Genomic DNA, 17,595 nt, shown 5'->3' on the forward strand with positions numbered 1-17,595 from the left:
TCGGGCCAGGCTCGGGCTTGGTGTTTCCACATTGGGCTTTCCAAAGCCTAGCCCAAAACTTGGCCAGCCCAGAGTATGATTAGTTCGTCGCTAGTAGATCCTCACCAAACCTCTAATTTGTCTCCAAAAAAAGAACCAAACCTCTAATGGGGTGAAATCCCAAAAGGTCGGGTGCAAAATGAGAAAAAGCCCGCATCGTCAACACGACAGCGTAAACGGCTGCCGAACCTGCACTCCCTCCATTCTGGAGAAGCGCGCCGCCGCCGGGCTATAATCATCGCTAGGAGCGAAATTAGAAGATTCCGAGGGATCTAGCCACAAAAGCCGAGCGCCATCCCAGAGGAAGAGTATGAGAGCGCGGCACCTACAGCCCAGAAATCCCAGAATCTACCAAGAGCAAGCTTGCAAGGCGGTCAGGCGCGCACCAAATCGGCGCCCGCTCGCTTCACGGGATCGATCCCGGTCGATTTCTATGGCGTTCCGTGGGATTCGCGGCGCTTCCTTCTCCCGTTCTTGATCAGGTACTGTTCTTCTGACAGGAAGAGATCTACTTGCTGGCAGCGCTCTGTTTCGCCCCGTCCTGGGCGTGAATTTTGCCGATTTTGGATGCCTGTTGCAGGAATGGTCGGTTTTTGAGTTAGAGTTTTCGAGATTATCGTTTCTGGAACTCAAGAGATGGCATCTTTGCTTCACCCAATTATCCAACTATGCTGACTCTGATTGCTGTAGATGCCTTGTTTGTTCTGTACCATCTAAGTTTGATAGACAACATTGGGGTATCACCCAAGATTTTGCCTTAATGTCTTCAAAGGCCACTGAATTTGTGTTTTTTATTAGAGCTCGTATCCCACCCTGCATTACATGTATACGTTATAATTTAATCTGATCTTCTGGCTGACAGTTGTTGATCGGACGAAGACCTGGGAATGCAGAAAGATGTGCTTGCGTAACAGCAAACACTTACTTTGCGCAAACAAGATCAGAGCTTCGTTCAAGCTCATGCTGTGGGGCTCTCATGATAATGTGCTGCATACTGGTACTGTTGCTTCTCTCTGTGGTCTGAAGCACAGTATATCGAAGGGGTCAGTATTTGTTGATAATCACATTTGTGAAGACAGTTAACATCTGCTCCATTCATGAGGTATACAGTCTAGATACTGCTATATAAGCGGTGTGTGGTGTTGGCTTGTTTTACTCCATTCAGATAGCTTGATATGATGGATGAGAGGAGGACTATCTTGATGGGCCGTTATGAAATTGGGAAGCAATTGGGACAAGGAAATTTTGCGAAGGTGTATTATGCCCGAAATCTTGCAACTGGCCAAGCTGTTGCTATAAAGATGATCAATAAAGATAAGGTTACCAAGGTTGGACTTATGGAGCAGATAAAGAGGGAGATTTCAGTAATGAGATTGGTGAAGCACCCAAATGTCCTGCAGCTTTTTGAGGTTATGGCTACCAAGAGCAAGATTTATTTTGTATTGGAGTATGCTAAAGGTGGTGAGCTTTTCAACAAGATAGTAAAGGAGGGGAAGCTTAATGAGGATGCCGCCAGGAGGTATTTCCACCAATTGATCAGCGCTATTGACTATTGCCACAGCAGGGGTGTTTATCACCGTGATCTGAAGCCTGAAAATCTACTCCTGGATGAGAATGAAAACCTGAAAGTCTCAGATTTTGGTTTGAGTGCCCTGGCTGATTGCGCGAGGCAGGATGGTCTCCTGCACACCACATGTGGAACTCCAGCTTATGTTGCCCCTGAAGTGCTTAGCAGGAAAGGTTATGATGGTGCAAAAGCAGATGTATGGTCCAGTGGGGTAATTCTGTATGTGCTTGTGGCTGGTTACCTTCCTTTTCATGAGGCAAATCTGATAGAGATGTATAGAAGGATTTCCAAAGCGGACTTTAAATGCCCTCGGTATTTTTCCGCTGAGCTGAAGGAGCTATTATATAAAATCCTTGATCCAGATCCCAGTACTAGGATTCCAATCTCTAGGATAAAGAGAAGTGCTTGGTACAGAAGACCAGTTGAGGTAAATGCAAAGAAAACTGAGCCTGAAGCAACGCACAACACCTTTTCAGCTGAAGCTGCGTCGTCAGGCTCGACAGGATGCAGCACTTCTGGGGGAAATCAAGGGTCATTAAGCCTCCCAAACCTGAATGCATTTGACATCATCTCTCTTTCAACAGGGTTCAATCTATCTGGTTTTTTTGAGGATGAGTATGGTCGCAGGGAAGAACGATTTACCACTAGGCAGCCTGTAACAATAGTACTTACAAAGTTGAAGGAACTGGCCAAACGCTTGAAGCTAAAAATTAAGAAGAAAGAAAATGGAGTCCTGAAGTTGGCTGCTCCAAAGGAAGGAAAGAAGGGGTTTCTTGAGCTTGATGCTGAGATTTTTGATGTAGCCCCTTCTTTTCTCCTAGTTGAGTTGAAAAAGACTAATGGGGACACTTTCGAGTATCAAAAGTTGGTGAAAGAGGAAGTAAGGCCAGCACTCAAGGATATTGTATGGGTATGGCAAGGTGATCAGCAGCAGCGGTCAGAGCCGATTCTGCAAGGGGAGCAGCATCACTCACCGTCGCCAACACAACAGCCACATGATGAGTTGCAACCGCCATTGCAACAGCAAGAGGGACAGGATCAGTTGCACCCACCTTTACAACCACAGGAGCAGCAGAACTTGCAGGAACAACCACCATTGCCACCACAGAATGGCTTCAAACACCAAGATTGACATGATGGCAGTACCGGATGAAAGTACCTCGTGTGTATTTCCCTGTACTGCTAATTCCATACTCTTTGCAACCATGATTTATGGACAGTCTTTTTTCCTCCTCTCTAGTTCCTCCTGAATTGTAAAGCTTGTGTGTATAACATAAGTGAATGTATAGTTTCAGTTTTGCATACTATAGGGGGAAATAAACTCTTGATTCCGTTTTTGAACCTTTTTGAAATAAAATGACTATTGACCAGCACCATCTAGTTCTTTGAGTTTGTACTTGTTGTAATTTGTTTTCCAAGGAGAGCGAACCTATCTAATGATAGAAATCAAAGTTGGCAATGGTCAAAGAACACGTTTCTGGGAGGATGGTTTGGAGGTATCGTGCTTTCCTAAAAATTACAGAGGGAGTACCTCTGAAGATTAAGGTGCTTTATTAGTTGGGGTGATAATGAGTTTCAGGGGGAATAGTAGAAACCTGTTTGCTGTAGGAGTAGCCGTTGTACCGTGGGCGTTGCGGAAATGCAGAAACGCAGCAGTTCTTGATAATGTCTTTCCTTGTGATCCTTCCAGTATTGTACGAGTGGTGCAGATTGCTAGATGGTTAACCTTCTAGAGTGGTTTCCAGAAACGAGATTCACGAGGCGCGGATGTAGAAGGATCGACAAGACACCAGCAAAAAGGAAGGGAAAAAGAACAAGGAGGAGCTCATGCGAAGACGAAAGTTCCCGGATTAGTCTTGTTTTGATGTTTCTGAGTTACTGCTACTGTCTGGTAGTAATAAGCTATGCTGTTTTTTGCTGGCTTTGGTAGCTGGAGTTTGCTGCTGCGTTATGTTCCGATTTACCCCCCGAGTGGCTGCCGCCAAGACTGGTTTTCTTGCGGGTTCCTGACAGGAGCTGAACGTGAGGCCGGCTTGTTTGTTTTACTTAGGCCCTGTTTGGAATGTCGTTTCTACTTTGAATACGCTTGTAAAAGTTACAGGCCACCATCCGTCGTTTTCATTTCCCCCTGCAAATCGCTCCTGGCCGGTAAGATACACCCGTAAGAAAAATACACTTGTATATGTTTACACCGATTCCAAGCGCGGCCTTATCAGTTTTCAGAGATGAAAACTGGGCGCGATGCTCCTTGATTCCGAGAAGTCTAATGACTGATCTAATCGGTTTTGACTTTTGATTCAGGACCATGCTAACAAGTACTGTAAGAACTAAGCCTTCTTGGGGATAATTATAACTAGCTCGTGAGTTTGCCACTTGAACAGATGAACAAGAGCAACGGAGAAGACAGTGAAGCATGCCATGATGCTTTCACAGATCATATTGGCTGTCGCATCTGCGACTCTCGTAACAGCCGCATGTCCTAGTGGCTTGCTGTTGCTTCCCGGTAATAGCCTGGCCCATAAGGAGAAGCAAGGATGTGTTTGATAGGCTGCATATACCTTAGCCAGGCCCGCGCGGAGAGAAAATGGTCCATTTGGTTACCCGCATTCACTGTTGGGCCTGCATAGCACAAACATTAAAGCACCTCCTGGCCTGTATCCAGAGGAACACTCAAATCGGCCGTTTTTATGGAGCCGGGCATGCGCGGTGCAACCCTACGCATGTGGGTGTTGGCAGTTGCACGCGTGGCTGCGGTCCCGAGAAGTCGCATTGTTTCCATATGCGTCGTTACAAATTACCCTCACCTCCCTTCCTCACCGCTCACTCCCCTCTTCCCCACTCACACCGGCAACGGCGACCACCAAAGCGGCATCAGAGTGATCCAAGACAACGGCTACCACCGGAGCGACTGCAGAACTCCACCGGAGCGCATCGACCATGGCGGTAAGTCCTCGATCTCTTTGTACATTTACTGCTTTCGACTCGTGCTAGATTAGATTTGAGCACGCGATTGGAGTGCAAGGGAGAGGATTGAACACATGGGGGTGGAGGATTGGCATCCATCAATTCTAGGGTTCATAGGATATTTTTCCATTACATCAGGGGTGGGGATTGGGAGTACAAACTTTCTTGTCTAGCCGCGGCGACCCTGAAGTCGCGTCAAGCGGCGATGCAGGGGGGGGTTGCGTAGCCATCTTCTTTTCTTCCTCACCATCTTCGTCAAGAACGATGGGTCTTGCATGGTCACCTGCCGCCGGCGCCCTGGCCACCATCTGCACCTCATCGTTGTCCTCCTTCGACGACCCGAAGGTCCTACTCTAGTACGCCGCCACATGCTGGTCTTGAGGCGCCTTGTACTACCTGTACTTGGCCCATCTTGCCCGTTGTCCAGTGTCGCCGGAGTCTGCCTGATTCATGGCCCAACGCAGGATGTCTACTGACATCGCGCCCTTGGCTGGGTCCGGAATCAGTGTCTTTGGCTCGTTTGGCGTAGCCTTCTTCATCACAACGCCGGCCTCCTTGTGCATGTCATTGATGATGCTGAATTTCGAGCACACTTCCATGGTGGGTTGAACTTCTTGCGGTCACCGAGCGAGCACCCAAGGAAGAAGGCCCTCCATCCAATGCCCGGGGGGAAAGGATTGGAGTGGGAGTTCATGGCGAGGGAGAGGTGGTGAAACAGGTAGGTGGAAAAGGAGAGGTGGTGAAATAGAGGGGGTTTGAGTGTGGTGCTGGGTTAGTAGGGTGGGTTAATATAGGAGCGTTAGGCCGATATGAATGAATGCTGGCCATTGAACTGCATGTTGTTCATAATGCAGATGGACAAGGGCAAGGAGGTCGTGCCACCATTGGAGAAGGGCAAGGAGGTTGTGTTGCCATTGGTCGAAGTGCCGGTGTAGGATCACCCAAGCGCCAAGCGGAGGAACTACGACCACTACCATCAGGAGTTACGACCAAGCCACTTCGGCAAGGTTATCCTTGCTCCAAAACTAGAGAGTCTGCCATTGCATCTAGATTTCACGAAGCACTCCCCCGTCGTTCCTACAGGGTTCAAATTGAAGACGAACACCATCTGCGCATGGAGGGTGGCAGTGAGGGTGATCAACGGCAGGGTCACCCTTGATCAAGGTTGGGCCACCTTCATCGCCGTTCAACAGATCATGATCGGGTACATGTTGACGTTCAAGCTACTGACCCCCGACACCATGAAGGTGATCGTCTTCAATGGCGAGGGCGGGGAGGTGGTCACCAAGTGCAAGTCTGAGCTCATGTTGCCCGTTTAAGACTTGAGTTTCGTTTATAACTTATCGTACTATGTTGTCTTAGAACTTTTGATGTGTGGTTAAGACTTGTGTTTGTGCCTAAGTTTGTTCTGTTGCTTTAGTTTAGTTCTTAGTTCTTGTGACTCTGGTAACCTCAACACATCGAGGAGGAGGTTACCACACAACTGTCCTGGATGTAACCAAACAACCGTACATGTAAGCTGCAACCAAACAGCAGGCCTCCCTCAGCGGCACATGCAGGCTAGAGGCGATGCAGACAACCAATCAACATGCAGATGTTGGTTTTTTGCCTGCATATACTTAGCCAGGCCCAGTTGGGACAAATATGCAAAGTGCCTAAAAACGATGCAGGTAACCAAACGCCTCCCAAGTAACCAACCTTTCATTGGACCGTTACAAGGGCAGTGCTATCCCCAACCCACCAATGATCAAACCTCGGGTTTGGCTTTTTGGTCAGGTGGAATATTCTTTTGGTGAGAACTGAGATGCAATATTCGCGCGAATAGCGAGGGATATGTACTGACTTAGTCAATCTCAAGACCCACCGACTCAATCTCTCGAAGGTGCTCGTAGAGTTAGAGCGTGTGTGTATTCATAGGGGTGACTATGTACATGTTGTGAACGCCCTGTGTTGCTCAATATTATGGCCATGATGCACCGTCTTGTGCGTTTGCTCGATATCCCAACACAGAGAGCTTTGACGCCTTACCTTCTATTTTCAGCTCACTGCAGCAGGGTGTCGGCCAATCGCATAGGGGCGCCGTCACTAGGCCAACCCTATCGCGTTGACTCACATGAAAGGGAGCGATATTTTTCTTGTTACTGTTTATAGCGGGGTTTTTAGTTGTGTTTTTTTTGCTTTCTACATTTTTTTATTTTCAAAAGCTAATTAGAAAACATTTTTAGAGGAACTCGGGTTTTAAAAAGAATTATGGATTTCTTTAATCTGAACATGAACATTATTTAAAAAATTTGTGGCCCTTTTAAAAAAATATTATTTTCTATAATTTATTTAGAAAATTAAACATTTTTTATTTTTCAAGAACATTTTCGGAGAAAAAAAGAAGAAGAAAAAACAATAGCTCCATGTGCGAATGGACGAAAAGCTAGAAAAAAAACAGAGCTACACGGTAACCCAAAAGCCAATATGGTAGGGTGCTAAAATGGGTCGGTCCAAATCCTTAGCTCCTTTGTGTGGATGGCCGATAAATCGCCACAAAGAGCGGTAAATAGGAATCTCCCATCTATAAGGGGCACACCTTTTTTAGAGTCTAAACATACTTCACTTTATTGATCATAATTCGTGAGAATAAAATTTAGGTCCGGAGGATTGAGGAGCTACACATGGCATCCTAAAGATATGCTTAGAGTATGTTTTGCGAGGCTATGTAGCTCAAAGTTCGTGGCACGTCCGTTGAAGAAGAAAGAACATTGTTGCAATTGGCTTGCCGTTGAAATAATCTCCTTTATGATGCTAGCATACAGCCCGTGAATGCCCTTGGTAATGTTGTTGATTACTTTTTGATAATCAGAGGCTATGGCCATAAAGGGGGAGCAACTAATTAACGAGCGCTCCTTCGGGAGCCTCGCAACGATCAGCGCCACTTGTCGTGTTCACAGCCATTCGCCAATGTCGCGCTCTGGACGCTCCCTTCGGATTTTTTTTATTTTTACGCACGCGTTTTTGGCTTTTTAAAAGGTTTTTTTTCGGGTTTTTTTTATGTTTTGGTTTTTTACCAGCCTTCCCTAGCTTTTCGATCAAAAAACAGTTTTCGAAAAAAAAATTGCGCAAAAAATGCATTTTTTTCGTGAGAGTCACGATTTTGTTTTCACGATAGGCACGGTTGTGCTTTCGCGAGAGGCATGGCCGTGCCTCTTGGAAACGGAAAAACAAAACTTGTTTTTTGTTTTTTTTTCTTTCGCGAGAGGTATGGTTTTGCTTCCGCCAGAGGCACGGTTGTGCTTTCGCGAGGCACGGGCGTGCCTCTTTCGAAAAGGGAAAAAATGCGTTTTCTGTTTTTTTCTTTCACGAGAGGCACGGTTTTGTTTCCGCCAGAGGCACGGTTGTGCTTTCGCGAGAGGCACGGGCGTGCCTCTTTCGGGAAAGGAAAAAAATGCCTTTTCTGCTTTTTTTTTCTTTCGCGAGAGGCACGGTTTTGCTTCCGCCAGAGGCACGGTTGTGACTCGCGAGAGGCACGGGCGTGCCTCTTTCGAAAAGGGAAAAAATGCGGTTTCTGTTTTTTTCTTTCGCGAGAGGCACGGTTTTGCTTCAGCCAGAGACACGGTTGTGCTTTCGCGAGAGGCACGGGCGTGCCTCTTTCGGAAAAGGAAAAAAAACGTGTTTTCCGTTTTTTTTCTTTCGTGAGAGGCACGGTTTTGTTTCCATGAGAGGCATGGTTGTAATTTCGTCAGAGGCACGGACGTGCCTCTTTCGGAAAGAGAAAAAAACCCGTGTTACCGGTTCGGTTTTTTCGTCGGTTTTTTTCGTCCAGTTTTTTTGTTAAAAAAAAGTTCGTCAAACCTATCAACATGGGATCTAGTTTTGAAGATCTCGACGCGAGGAATCCAATGGCGAAAATGGTTCAAGATTTGGACGCACGATTTAAGAGATAAAACATTTTGAATAAACGGATCTACGAAAAAAGGGAAAACTCTGCGCCACTTATCGCAATCTGGGAAAGTTGAAGTGATCTTCGCAAGGAGTATTCCTTAATTAGTGATTTCGTCATAAGGGGCACAACTATGTATCGTTTCATGCGAGATCGAAATATGGTCTAGCGTGAAGGAGCGCCCACACAATCGCTAGTATTAGGCCAACCTAACTTCCTAGTTGGTTCATTTTTTTCTTCTATGTTTATTCATCCATTTGTTTTTTGTATTTTATAACTGTTTATATTTTTGAAAATACTCATTCATAAGAGAAATTAGTTTCACAAATTCAAAAAACCGTGTATATAGAAAATGTTAATATAGTTTAAATTTTTGTTAGCGTAATTTTATTCAAAATTTTGATAGCTTTAAAAAAATTATTGTGACATTTAAAACATGCTCACTGTTTCAAATAATATAGGTAACATTTTCAGAAAATGTTTATGCAATGTAAAACAAATGACATTGACTGCAAAAAGAAATTGACCATTAAAAATGTGCATTACATTTTAAAATTGTTCATGGGATTCAAAAAATATGTTTGTGACATTTTACAAAAATGCTTATATATCATAAAACATTGTACATGTACTTTAAAGAAATATTTCAACCTGTGTTTGAAATCTTTAAAAACCATTCAAAACTGTTCAAAGCATGTGTTAGAAAAAAATTTAATCATGTATTTTAAAAATATTAAACCTATAATGTTTTGGATGTATATGAAAAAAATTAGACGTCAAAAAATATATTTAAAAAAATGATGATCATGTATTTGAAAATTGTTCAATGTGTATTAAAAAATGTTCCTGACATATAAAAAAACTAAAACGTGTATGAAAAAGTTTGACATGTGTTGCAAAATAAGAAAAGGGAAAAGAAACAAACTAGTGACACCAAAGAAAGAAACAAGAAAACCAACCAAAAAAAAGAAAAAGAAAAAAACAAATAAAAACCATAGAGAAACAGAAGGAAACCCAAAGAAATCAATGCAAAACAGTGAAAATGACAAATCAAATTTTTTTTGCATGGTAATATGTGTCTCATTTATATGATAAAGATCAAAGTACAAGTCACGTGAGGACCGACATGACAAAAATGAAAATATAGCAAAACATCTCTAAGTTTGACACCAACATCCATCACCTGCCTCCGACACCACCACAACAGTCACCGAAGAATAGAATGACGGATCACCTCCTCACCCGAGCTCGACGCGGCTCCATCGCTGATATGCAGCTTTGCGGACCTTCAAGGTGGCTCCCAAAAAATGAAGTCATTGCCGTTGTACGAATTAGACCGGGGCAACACCCCGAACACGCCATCGAACTTCAGATCTAACGCCCCACAATGACTAAGACGCCGAAGGAGAAAATCACACCTGCCATCCATCAACCACAAACCCAGCACATGTTCCGCCTTCCAAATATCGTCGATGCAGACCACAATATGCATCCGCTCCTGGACTACCTCCCGAACTCTGCGCCAATAGTTGAGCAGACGTTGTCGCAACGGCGGAGCCCGATGACACATATCCACCACAAGAATGCCGCCGCCGCCACACCATCCTTACTTGAAGAGACCGGATTCCAAATCCATCCCCAACAACTAGAAAACTCGCATGCAACTAGAGTACTGGGCCCGCCCAACACTATAGATGAGACGTATTAGGAATTAATACCGGCGATACCACACCTCATATTCCGCGCGTACCGCGGCGGATAACTAGGCATCGCGTACCCTCCTGCCACCGCACACAATCGATTTCTTTATTTTTTGTATCTTGTTAGTTTTGTTCATTTTTTTCTTACTATTTTCTTCTAAATTATTGAGTTCTTTATATTATTTTTAAAATTCAGGAACATTTTTTTCAAATTCATGAACAATTTTTTTACTTTCAAAAACACTCTTTGAAATCCTATAACATGTGTTCAATTTTGGGACAATTTAGACTTTGTGAATAATTTTTGAATTTACAAACACTTTTAGAATCGATGATCATTTTTTTAAATTGGAATCAATTTCGGAAATTCACAAATAATTTTTGAAATTTGGGAGACCATTTCAAATTCGCCAACCTTTCTTGAATTTTTGATCATTTTTTGACCCTGCAAACTTTTTTGAAATCAATGATTTATTTCGAAATTTGGAATATTTTCTAAATGCACGAAAATATTTTGAATTCATAAACATTTTTTCGACTCGACAAACTGTTTTTAAAATTCATGAACGTTTTTTTGATTCCATGAACATATTTTGGTTCCGTGAATGTTTTTTGAATTTCACGGACAGTTTTTAAATTGGAGAAGAACTTGGGACTTTTTTGAATTTCCGAACATTTTTAAGAAGAGCAAAAAAACAAAAATGGAAAAGATAAAGACAAAAAATTGGGACACCCTCCCGACAAGGGGTTGGCCCAGAGTGTGCGTTTGCTGGGGCAGATCTTACTTGCTGCGGTTTCTGAAAAAAAAAACAGTTCCTATTTGCATCTCCTTCAACCACTGTAAACGGGATGCTAATTTGGTAGCGCATTTTTTAGCTGAACACTTATTAGTCGAAATCTTTTATTTTTTGGGATGATACTCCCCCTGGTTTCTCGCCCCCTTTTGTAATTTAATATGTATCTCTGTTGGCTTCAAAATAAAGTGCGCCGAAAAGGCGTTCCCCTGAAAAAAAAGGTACCCGCGTGTTAGTTTATTTTTCTTCTCCGTTCTTTCATTTATTTTTTAGTTTATTTACATTTTCAAAAAGATTGAATACATATAATCCTAAACTTACTTACAATTTTAACACACTTAAAAAAATGATACTGTAATTTCTAAAATTGCTGATACCATTCATTTTTTAGTGACATATAAAAATTGTTCAAGCGTTTGACTTTTTTATACAATGTAAGAAAATGTCAGTGAATTAAAAAAATGTTTCAAACCATTAAAAAGTACATTAACATCCAAGCAAAAACATATCCTACGTGACTTCTTCTCGTTCTCCTCCCTAACCCCGGGCGGTGAAATCCCTATGGCTGCCGCTCCGGCGGCCGGTGGTGGGGAGGAAAATCCCGGTGCCTTCGCTCTGCTTATTAGTTTAGGCTATGATTTTTTTAGTCCTCGTAGGTGCGGTTCTCAGTCGGATGGCGATGCTTCTTCTTCGAGCTTGTCTTCCGGGTTTCGATCCTCCTTGAGTTCGTCCGTGTGGAAGTAGTCGACGGAGCTTCGACAAAGATTTCATGTCTCCTTGGGGCTATGAGGTCAGACTTTCTCATTATGTGGCGACATATGGTGTCAGGTGCTTAAGATCTATGTTAGGATTCAGCTACGACAGTTATGGCTCCAGAGCGCTAGCCCTTAGGGGCACGTGCACAAAGACTTCCCGACTCTAATTGATAAGGCCAAACTGTCCCCGATAGAGGAGGGGTGACAACGGCGCGTCGTTGGCTTATGTTGGCGGTAGTAGTGGTTATTCAGTTGTCTTGGAATCTCTCAATGTTTATTTTGTTATGTTTGAGACACTTTGTACTTCCGTTTAACTTTTATAAGATCTGATCTTTTTGGCAAAAAAGCGTGTTCAAATTCTAAAAAATGTTCACATATTTAACAAATATGTTTGCGACATTTTAACAAAATGTTTATATAATGTACAAAACCATTCATGTAGTTTAAAAATTATTTCAACATGCATTTGAGAAATGCTTGACACCTAGTTGCAATTATTTTCAAAATTATGAATTTCAAAAAAATGTTAATCATGCATTTGAAAAATGTTAAACGTGTACATAAATTTTTTTCTGATGTATATGAAAAATATACAGTGCGTATAAAAAATTAGACATCAAGAAATATATTTATAAAATATTAAACATGTATGAAAATTGTTCCTAATGTATAGTATTTTTTTAATCTGTGTGAAAATAGTGGACATGTGTTAAGAAAAAGAAATATAACTGAAGAAAGCCACTGAAAACCAAACCAAAGTAGGAAAGATAGAAACCCAAATAAAGAAATAAAAAGAATAAGTAAAAATAAAAAATGGAGGAAATCAGAGAAAAACTGAAGAGAACCAGAAGGAAACCAATGCAAACAGTGAAAACCCATTAAAGAAAGCCGCAGAGAAATAGAACTCAGGTCGCAGCTACAGTACTGGGCAGGCCCAGTATTGCTGTACCAGAGGCGAGACCGAGCGAACCGTCGCAGCTAAGGATGACAATTTTACCCATGGGGACAACTATCCGCGGATACTGTACCCGCATGGGCAGGGTACGGACACAATTATATACCCACGGATAGTGCTCATACCCTACCCGTTAAGGGCCTCTTTGGATTGAAGGATTTTCATAGGAATATTGGAGGATTCCAATCCATTGGATTTTTTCCTAAAGAAGCCCTTTGGATCAAAGGAACCACACCTCCAAAATTCCTACGGATGCATTCCTACACCTCAATCCTATAGGAATTTCAACATCCACTATAACCTCTTTTTTACACTGATTCGCGTAGGATCGAGGCACTTTTCCTGTGTTTTTCCTGTGTTCCATCCAAATGACCATTCTTGTAGTTTTCCTCTATTTTGTAATCCTCTGTTTTGCACCTACAATCCCGTCAAATTCCTGTGTTTTTTGAATTCCTTTGTGTTTCTAATCCTGTGATCCAAAGAAGCCCTAAGTCATGGGTACGGCATGGGTATAGCCTTTTACCTATGGATATACGCATACCCTACCCGTTTATACTGACATGTGAACTTTCTTCATAATTCACAAGTGTACCTATGTTAAAGTTATGTCGTGGGCTTCTGAACCTATGTTAAAGTTCTCACCAGTTGTCAATTTGAATTAAGATAATTTTCATGTACTCATCTATCTGTTATTGAGTTGAAATCTGTTTAACTCTCATGTACTTCCGTTTAACGTAAAATTGCAATCATTTGTGTATTTTTCGATCTACCTGTCGGGTACCCAATGGGTATGGGTACCTGTCGGGTATGGGTACGGTTAAAGTTTCATACCCATGGATACGAGTATGGGTAGAATTTTGTATGCATTGGTTACATAAATATGGGTATGGTATTGCTCTACCCACCCCATACTCTATCCATTGCCATCCTTAGTCACAACAGACTCCTTTGACATATAATTTTCATAGAATTCCTATTTACTGTTAAAAAAGGGATTTTCATAGAATTTTGAGGGTTAGTTTCTTGTTTTTTATGGATCCTTGCGTTTTCTCTTTGTTGATGTTTGATTCATAGACTGAATTCTATAGAAATTTTCCTACGGACTTCTTTGTGCTATTACATTACATCGGAATTTTAGCATCCACTCAAAAATCCGAGTCAAACATTTGTTTTTTCTGCAATGCAATCAAACATATCAAAATCTTGTAGGATTGATATAAGCATTGGGATATCAATCCTATGTTTTTCTTGTTGCCCTCGTTTTCAGAATCCTGCGAATCAAAAAGACCCTAAAAGTTTGGTCAACACAAAACTTCTGAGCAAATACTCAAACTGAACTTTCTCTGCCCCAAATAAAATACAAAGCTTGCTCGGAAATACTGGAGCGGAACCTTCTTCGCCCCCAAATAAAATCAGAAAAATGCCAAGTTTATTTATTTTTGGTGGGAAAAGATGCCTGGTTTGTTGAGCGGTGCAGGGGGGGGGGGGGGGGGGGGGGGGGGGGGGGGATGAAAAGGACCAAGACCGTACATTAACTTCTCATCCGGCATTCCCGTTTCCTTCTTGCAAAAGGTGTCAGTGCGCCATCTACGTCGGGAACTCGTCAAGCAATGATGAACAATCACATTGATCGTTTTCGAACGAGCAGGTCCTTGGCGCAACAAAGGGAATAAACATGACAGGAGTACTACTTAACACCAAAGTTCCAATCGGTGGCAGGCTGGCAGCTATATAATTTGTCCCATAAAATTTCGAAATTCAAATAGTCTACTTACTCCAGGGTGGTTCTGGCGAAGGCTGGCTACTATACAATGCGATTTTGAAACAGCCGCAAAACAAACAATGATATCCCCACCTGCAGTTTCATCAAAATGTTTTTATGGGACAAGCAGGCTAACCGACACCTCGTTCGTCAATGTAATTAGCCAAGATTAATGCACGTAAAAAATTAAGTTGCTGAACCTGTTACGTGGTTCGGTTCGGCTGTCGGTTTCATTCTATTTCCAAGATATACAAACGGCAAGCAAATTCATCATTATGCTATACTCCTATATGACAGGTCAATTTAAGCGTGCAACTAGTCGTGTGTGTAACTTAGCTAAACTAGTAAAAGAGCCCGTGCGTTGCAACGGGACTGAAAAAAATACACGCTCTTAACCCAATAACCACGACTCGAGACCTTGATACGTAGATGTCCTTTATTTTAAAATGGCATCACATTTGTGTTTCCGACGGTGGTCTCAATGCTCACACAACGAAAGCGCATTTGAATATGGTCAGTCCTAAGGCGTCTCTCTCACACACATACACACACACACACGTGCGCTCGCACGCACACAATCGCTGAGAATAAGATGAGAAAAATGTTGTTTTTTCCCGCGAGGTTTTTCAGAGTTGTGCATGCGTGGTTATCAATGTTTTTTCCCTCTCAATCTGGTTTTAATGTGTGTTTATTTACAATTTGGATCGCCGCCAGTGCGGAAAAAAACAGACTGCACTATAGATTAAGTTTGCATCCAAATTAATAGTTTAGAAATATTTAACAGCTAAAAGTAACAACATATTTGGATTCTACACATTTTTCTAATCAAATTTCATATAAAATCGGAGTTACGATTTAAAAGATATGGACAATTTTGTTTTAGATAAACTGCGGATTGATTAGCCGAAAGGTCAGGGGATTTTCTGTTAAAACACAAAAAAACGATTCGTTTGATTTAAATATGGACGGCGGGTTGATTACCTAAAATTTCAGGGGGGTTTCCGAGAAAACTAAAAAAACGGTTCGGTATGACTTAAAAGATGGATTGCGGGTTGATTTCAACAAATTGCAAGGACTTTTTGACAAATAAGGGTGACGGACGACAGAAACCCACCGTGCTTTATTATTAGGTAGAGATTGGAAATGCTGTTTTGTCCCGCTATGTCCGCTTAAGATTCTCTAATGCCCGCCACATGATCTCCCATTGTATCTCCGTTTTCTTTTCAATCGTGAAGCGTGCAACGGCCGCCGGGCACCAGCATCTTTCAATTTTTTTTTTAAATATCATCTTTCAATTATCTGGTAAACGAGTAACCTAACTATTTCCTTTACGACTTTGCACCAATGCATGGCCATCGTGCACTCGTGCTAGGTACACCACTTAGTTCGGCTTGAACAAAGCTCAAACTCAAGTTTTTTTTTTCATGAAACGTAGGTCGGGAGGATCCAACTTGGTGCTACACAAATATAGATAGAACAAGCAAAGTCTACTCATATGAAAGCACAGCGTATATCTCCAAGGGCAGCTCAGCTCAGCTTGATAAAATTTCCAAAATCATATGTTCAAGAGCAATACTTTTGACGGCACGGCATGATACATATGTCAGACGAAGTGTGATTTTGGCACACACGACAGACGAAGGAGGTGCATGGTAGTACTAACCGTTAGCGAACCGGCCGGAGTCCATGGAGCAAGTACGGTTGGTCCGCCGTGCAGCTCTGTGGACAAGTGGCGCTGGATTTAAATAGCAAGCGTACTACGTGCGTAAGTACGAGACTGACCGGCAACCAAACCACCAAGTGAGATCCATTTATATAACACGCCGCGTCGCTTCCGGCTACATGTGTACCATCCTTCAGTCCAAGTTACTACAGAGCCACCACACCAGTGCACTACGGTCGATCGGCAGCCGGGTCGGTCTCAGGCTCCGGAGACAAACCAGTCACACACACAGAGAGCGATGCCTCCGAGCGCCGGCGAGGTGGCGCGGCCGCAGAGCCCACTCCGCGCCATGATGCCGCAGAGCCCGCTCCGGATCAAGCAGGGCGGCAAGTTCTACGAGCGGCTGCTCACCAAGGAGAGCTCGGGGGCCAACCCGTCGTTCCGGTACTACGGGTCCGAGCCGGGCTCGGTGCCGTTCGTCTGGGAGTCGGAGCCCGGCACGCCCAGGGACGCCTCGCGGATGGTCGGCGGCGCGCTCCCGGCCATCACCCCGCCCCCGTCCTACCTGCTCCGCCACCACGGCGGCGTCAACGTGTCCCGTCGCGGCACGGCCAAGGGCAAGAAGAAGCAGTACAGGTTCAAGCGGACGATCAAGGTCGGCTTCATCACCGACATGTTCCGCAGGCTCAGCGTCGGCAAGGCGTGCTGGTGGCGGCCGGGGCCGTCGCCGGCCCAGGTGTCGTCGTCCAGCCGGTAGCTCGTGGCGTCGGAGAAGGCGCCTGAGCAGCATCAGCACGGACGCCACGACGACCAGGTTCCCGCGGCGAAGAGCAGCGCCGTGGTGTGCTCCGGGCCGCGTCAGATGAGCCCGTGCTGGATGCTGCCGTTTCGCGGCACGGGCAACCGGAACCGCGACTGCGACTAGGCGTAGATCGGTCTCGGCATGTCAGGTGCGGCGGAGCCATCAAAGGGGATTAAACACACGACATAACTGCGGTTTGTTAGTATTACTACTACTTTTGTTTGTTGTATGATGATTGTGAAAGGTGTCAATAGAATATGAGTTCTGCAGACTTGTTTACCGTTGTGTCATCAGCAGGCCGACCGACTGTTGTTGCCTAGTCTTAGCGAACTTATCATTACTGGGTTAATTGTGTTTGGAACTAGTAAGAGTTTGCTTATAATTATGCACGAGTGACGTTTTTAAAGGAGAAGATCCAATTTAATCAGGTGCCGTTTGGTTCAATTTTGTTCCCGCACTCCTCCACTGAAAACGTGCAATCACGCTCTCCCGTCCAAATCATCTAATTAAATAATCCCCGTTCCGTAATCCTTTTCTACGACAAGAATTGTGGAACAGAGGGAGTACTTAGGAATAATAGTCCGAAGTACTCCCTCCGTCCCATAATATAAAAGTGTTTTTGACACTGTCCAAAACACAGAGTAACTTAAACTAGTAACATTCATA

The 17,595-nt window shown here is 43.5% G+C and overlaps 2 protein-coding genes across 2 annotated transcripts; both read left to right on the top strand.

The window, feature by feature from the left end:
- The first annotated feature begins 203 nt into the window (after nt 1–203).
- LOC123071241 (CBL-interacting protein kinase 11) lies at nt 204–2,982 on the top strand. The gene is made up of 2 exons (XM_044494758.1): nt 204–521; nt 902–2,982. The coding sequence occupies exon 2, from the start codon at nt 1,215–1,217 to the stop codon at nt 2,736–2,738; it is 1,524 nt and encodes a 507-aa protein (XP_044350693.1). The 5' UTR covers nt 204–521; nt 902–1,214; the 3' UTR covers nt 2,739–2,982.
- Nucleotides 2,983–16,301: 13,319 nt separating this feature from the next.
- On the top strand, nt 16,302–17,373 carry LOC123065860 (uncharacterized). The gene has a single exon (XM_044489062.1). It carries the CDS (start codon nt 16,426–16,428, stop codon nt 16,882–16,884), a length of 459 nt encoding a protein of 152 aa, XP_044344997.1. The 5' UTR covers nt 16,302–16,425; the 3' UTR covers nt 16,885–17,373.
- Nucleotides 17,374–17,595: the final 222 nt, after the last annotated feature.

The sequence above is a fragment of the Triticum aestivum genome, chromosome 3B (assembly GCF_018294505.1).
Source record: "Triticum aestivum cultivar Chinese Spring chromosome 3B, IWGSC CS RefSeq v2.1, whole genome shotgun sequence".
Lineage (NCBI taxonomy): Eukaryota > Viridiplantae > Streptophyta > Magnoliopsida > Poales > Poaceae > Triticum > Triticum aestivum.

What these genes read in the sequence shown, in the direction of transcription:
- LOC123071241 (XM_044494758.1), top strand. Translation starts at nt 1,215, where the DNA reads ATGATGGATGAGAGGAGGACTATCTTGATGGGCCGTTATGAAATTGGG.
- LOC123065860 (XM_044489062.1), top strand. Translation starts at nt 16,426, where the DNA reads ATGCCTCCGAGCGCCGGCGAGGTGGCGCGGCCGCAGAGCCCACTCCGC.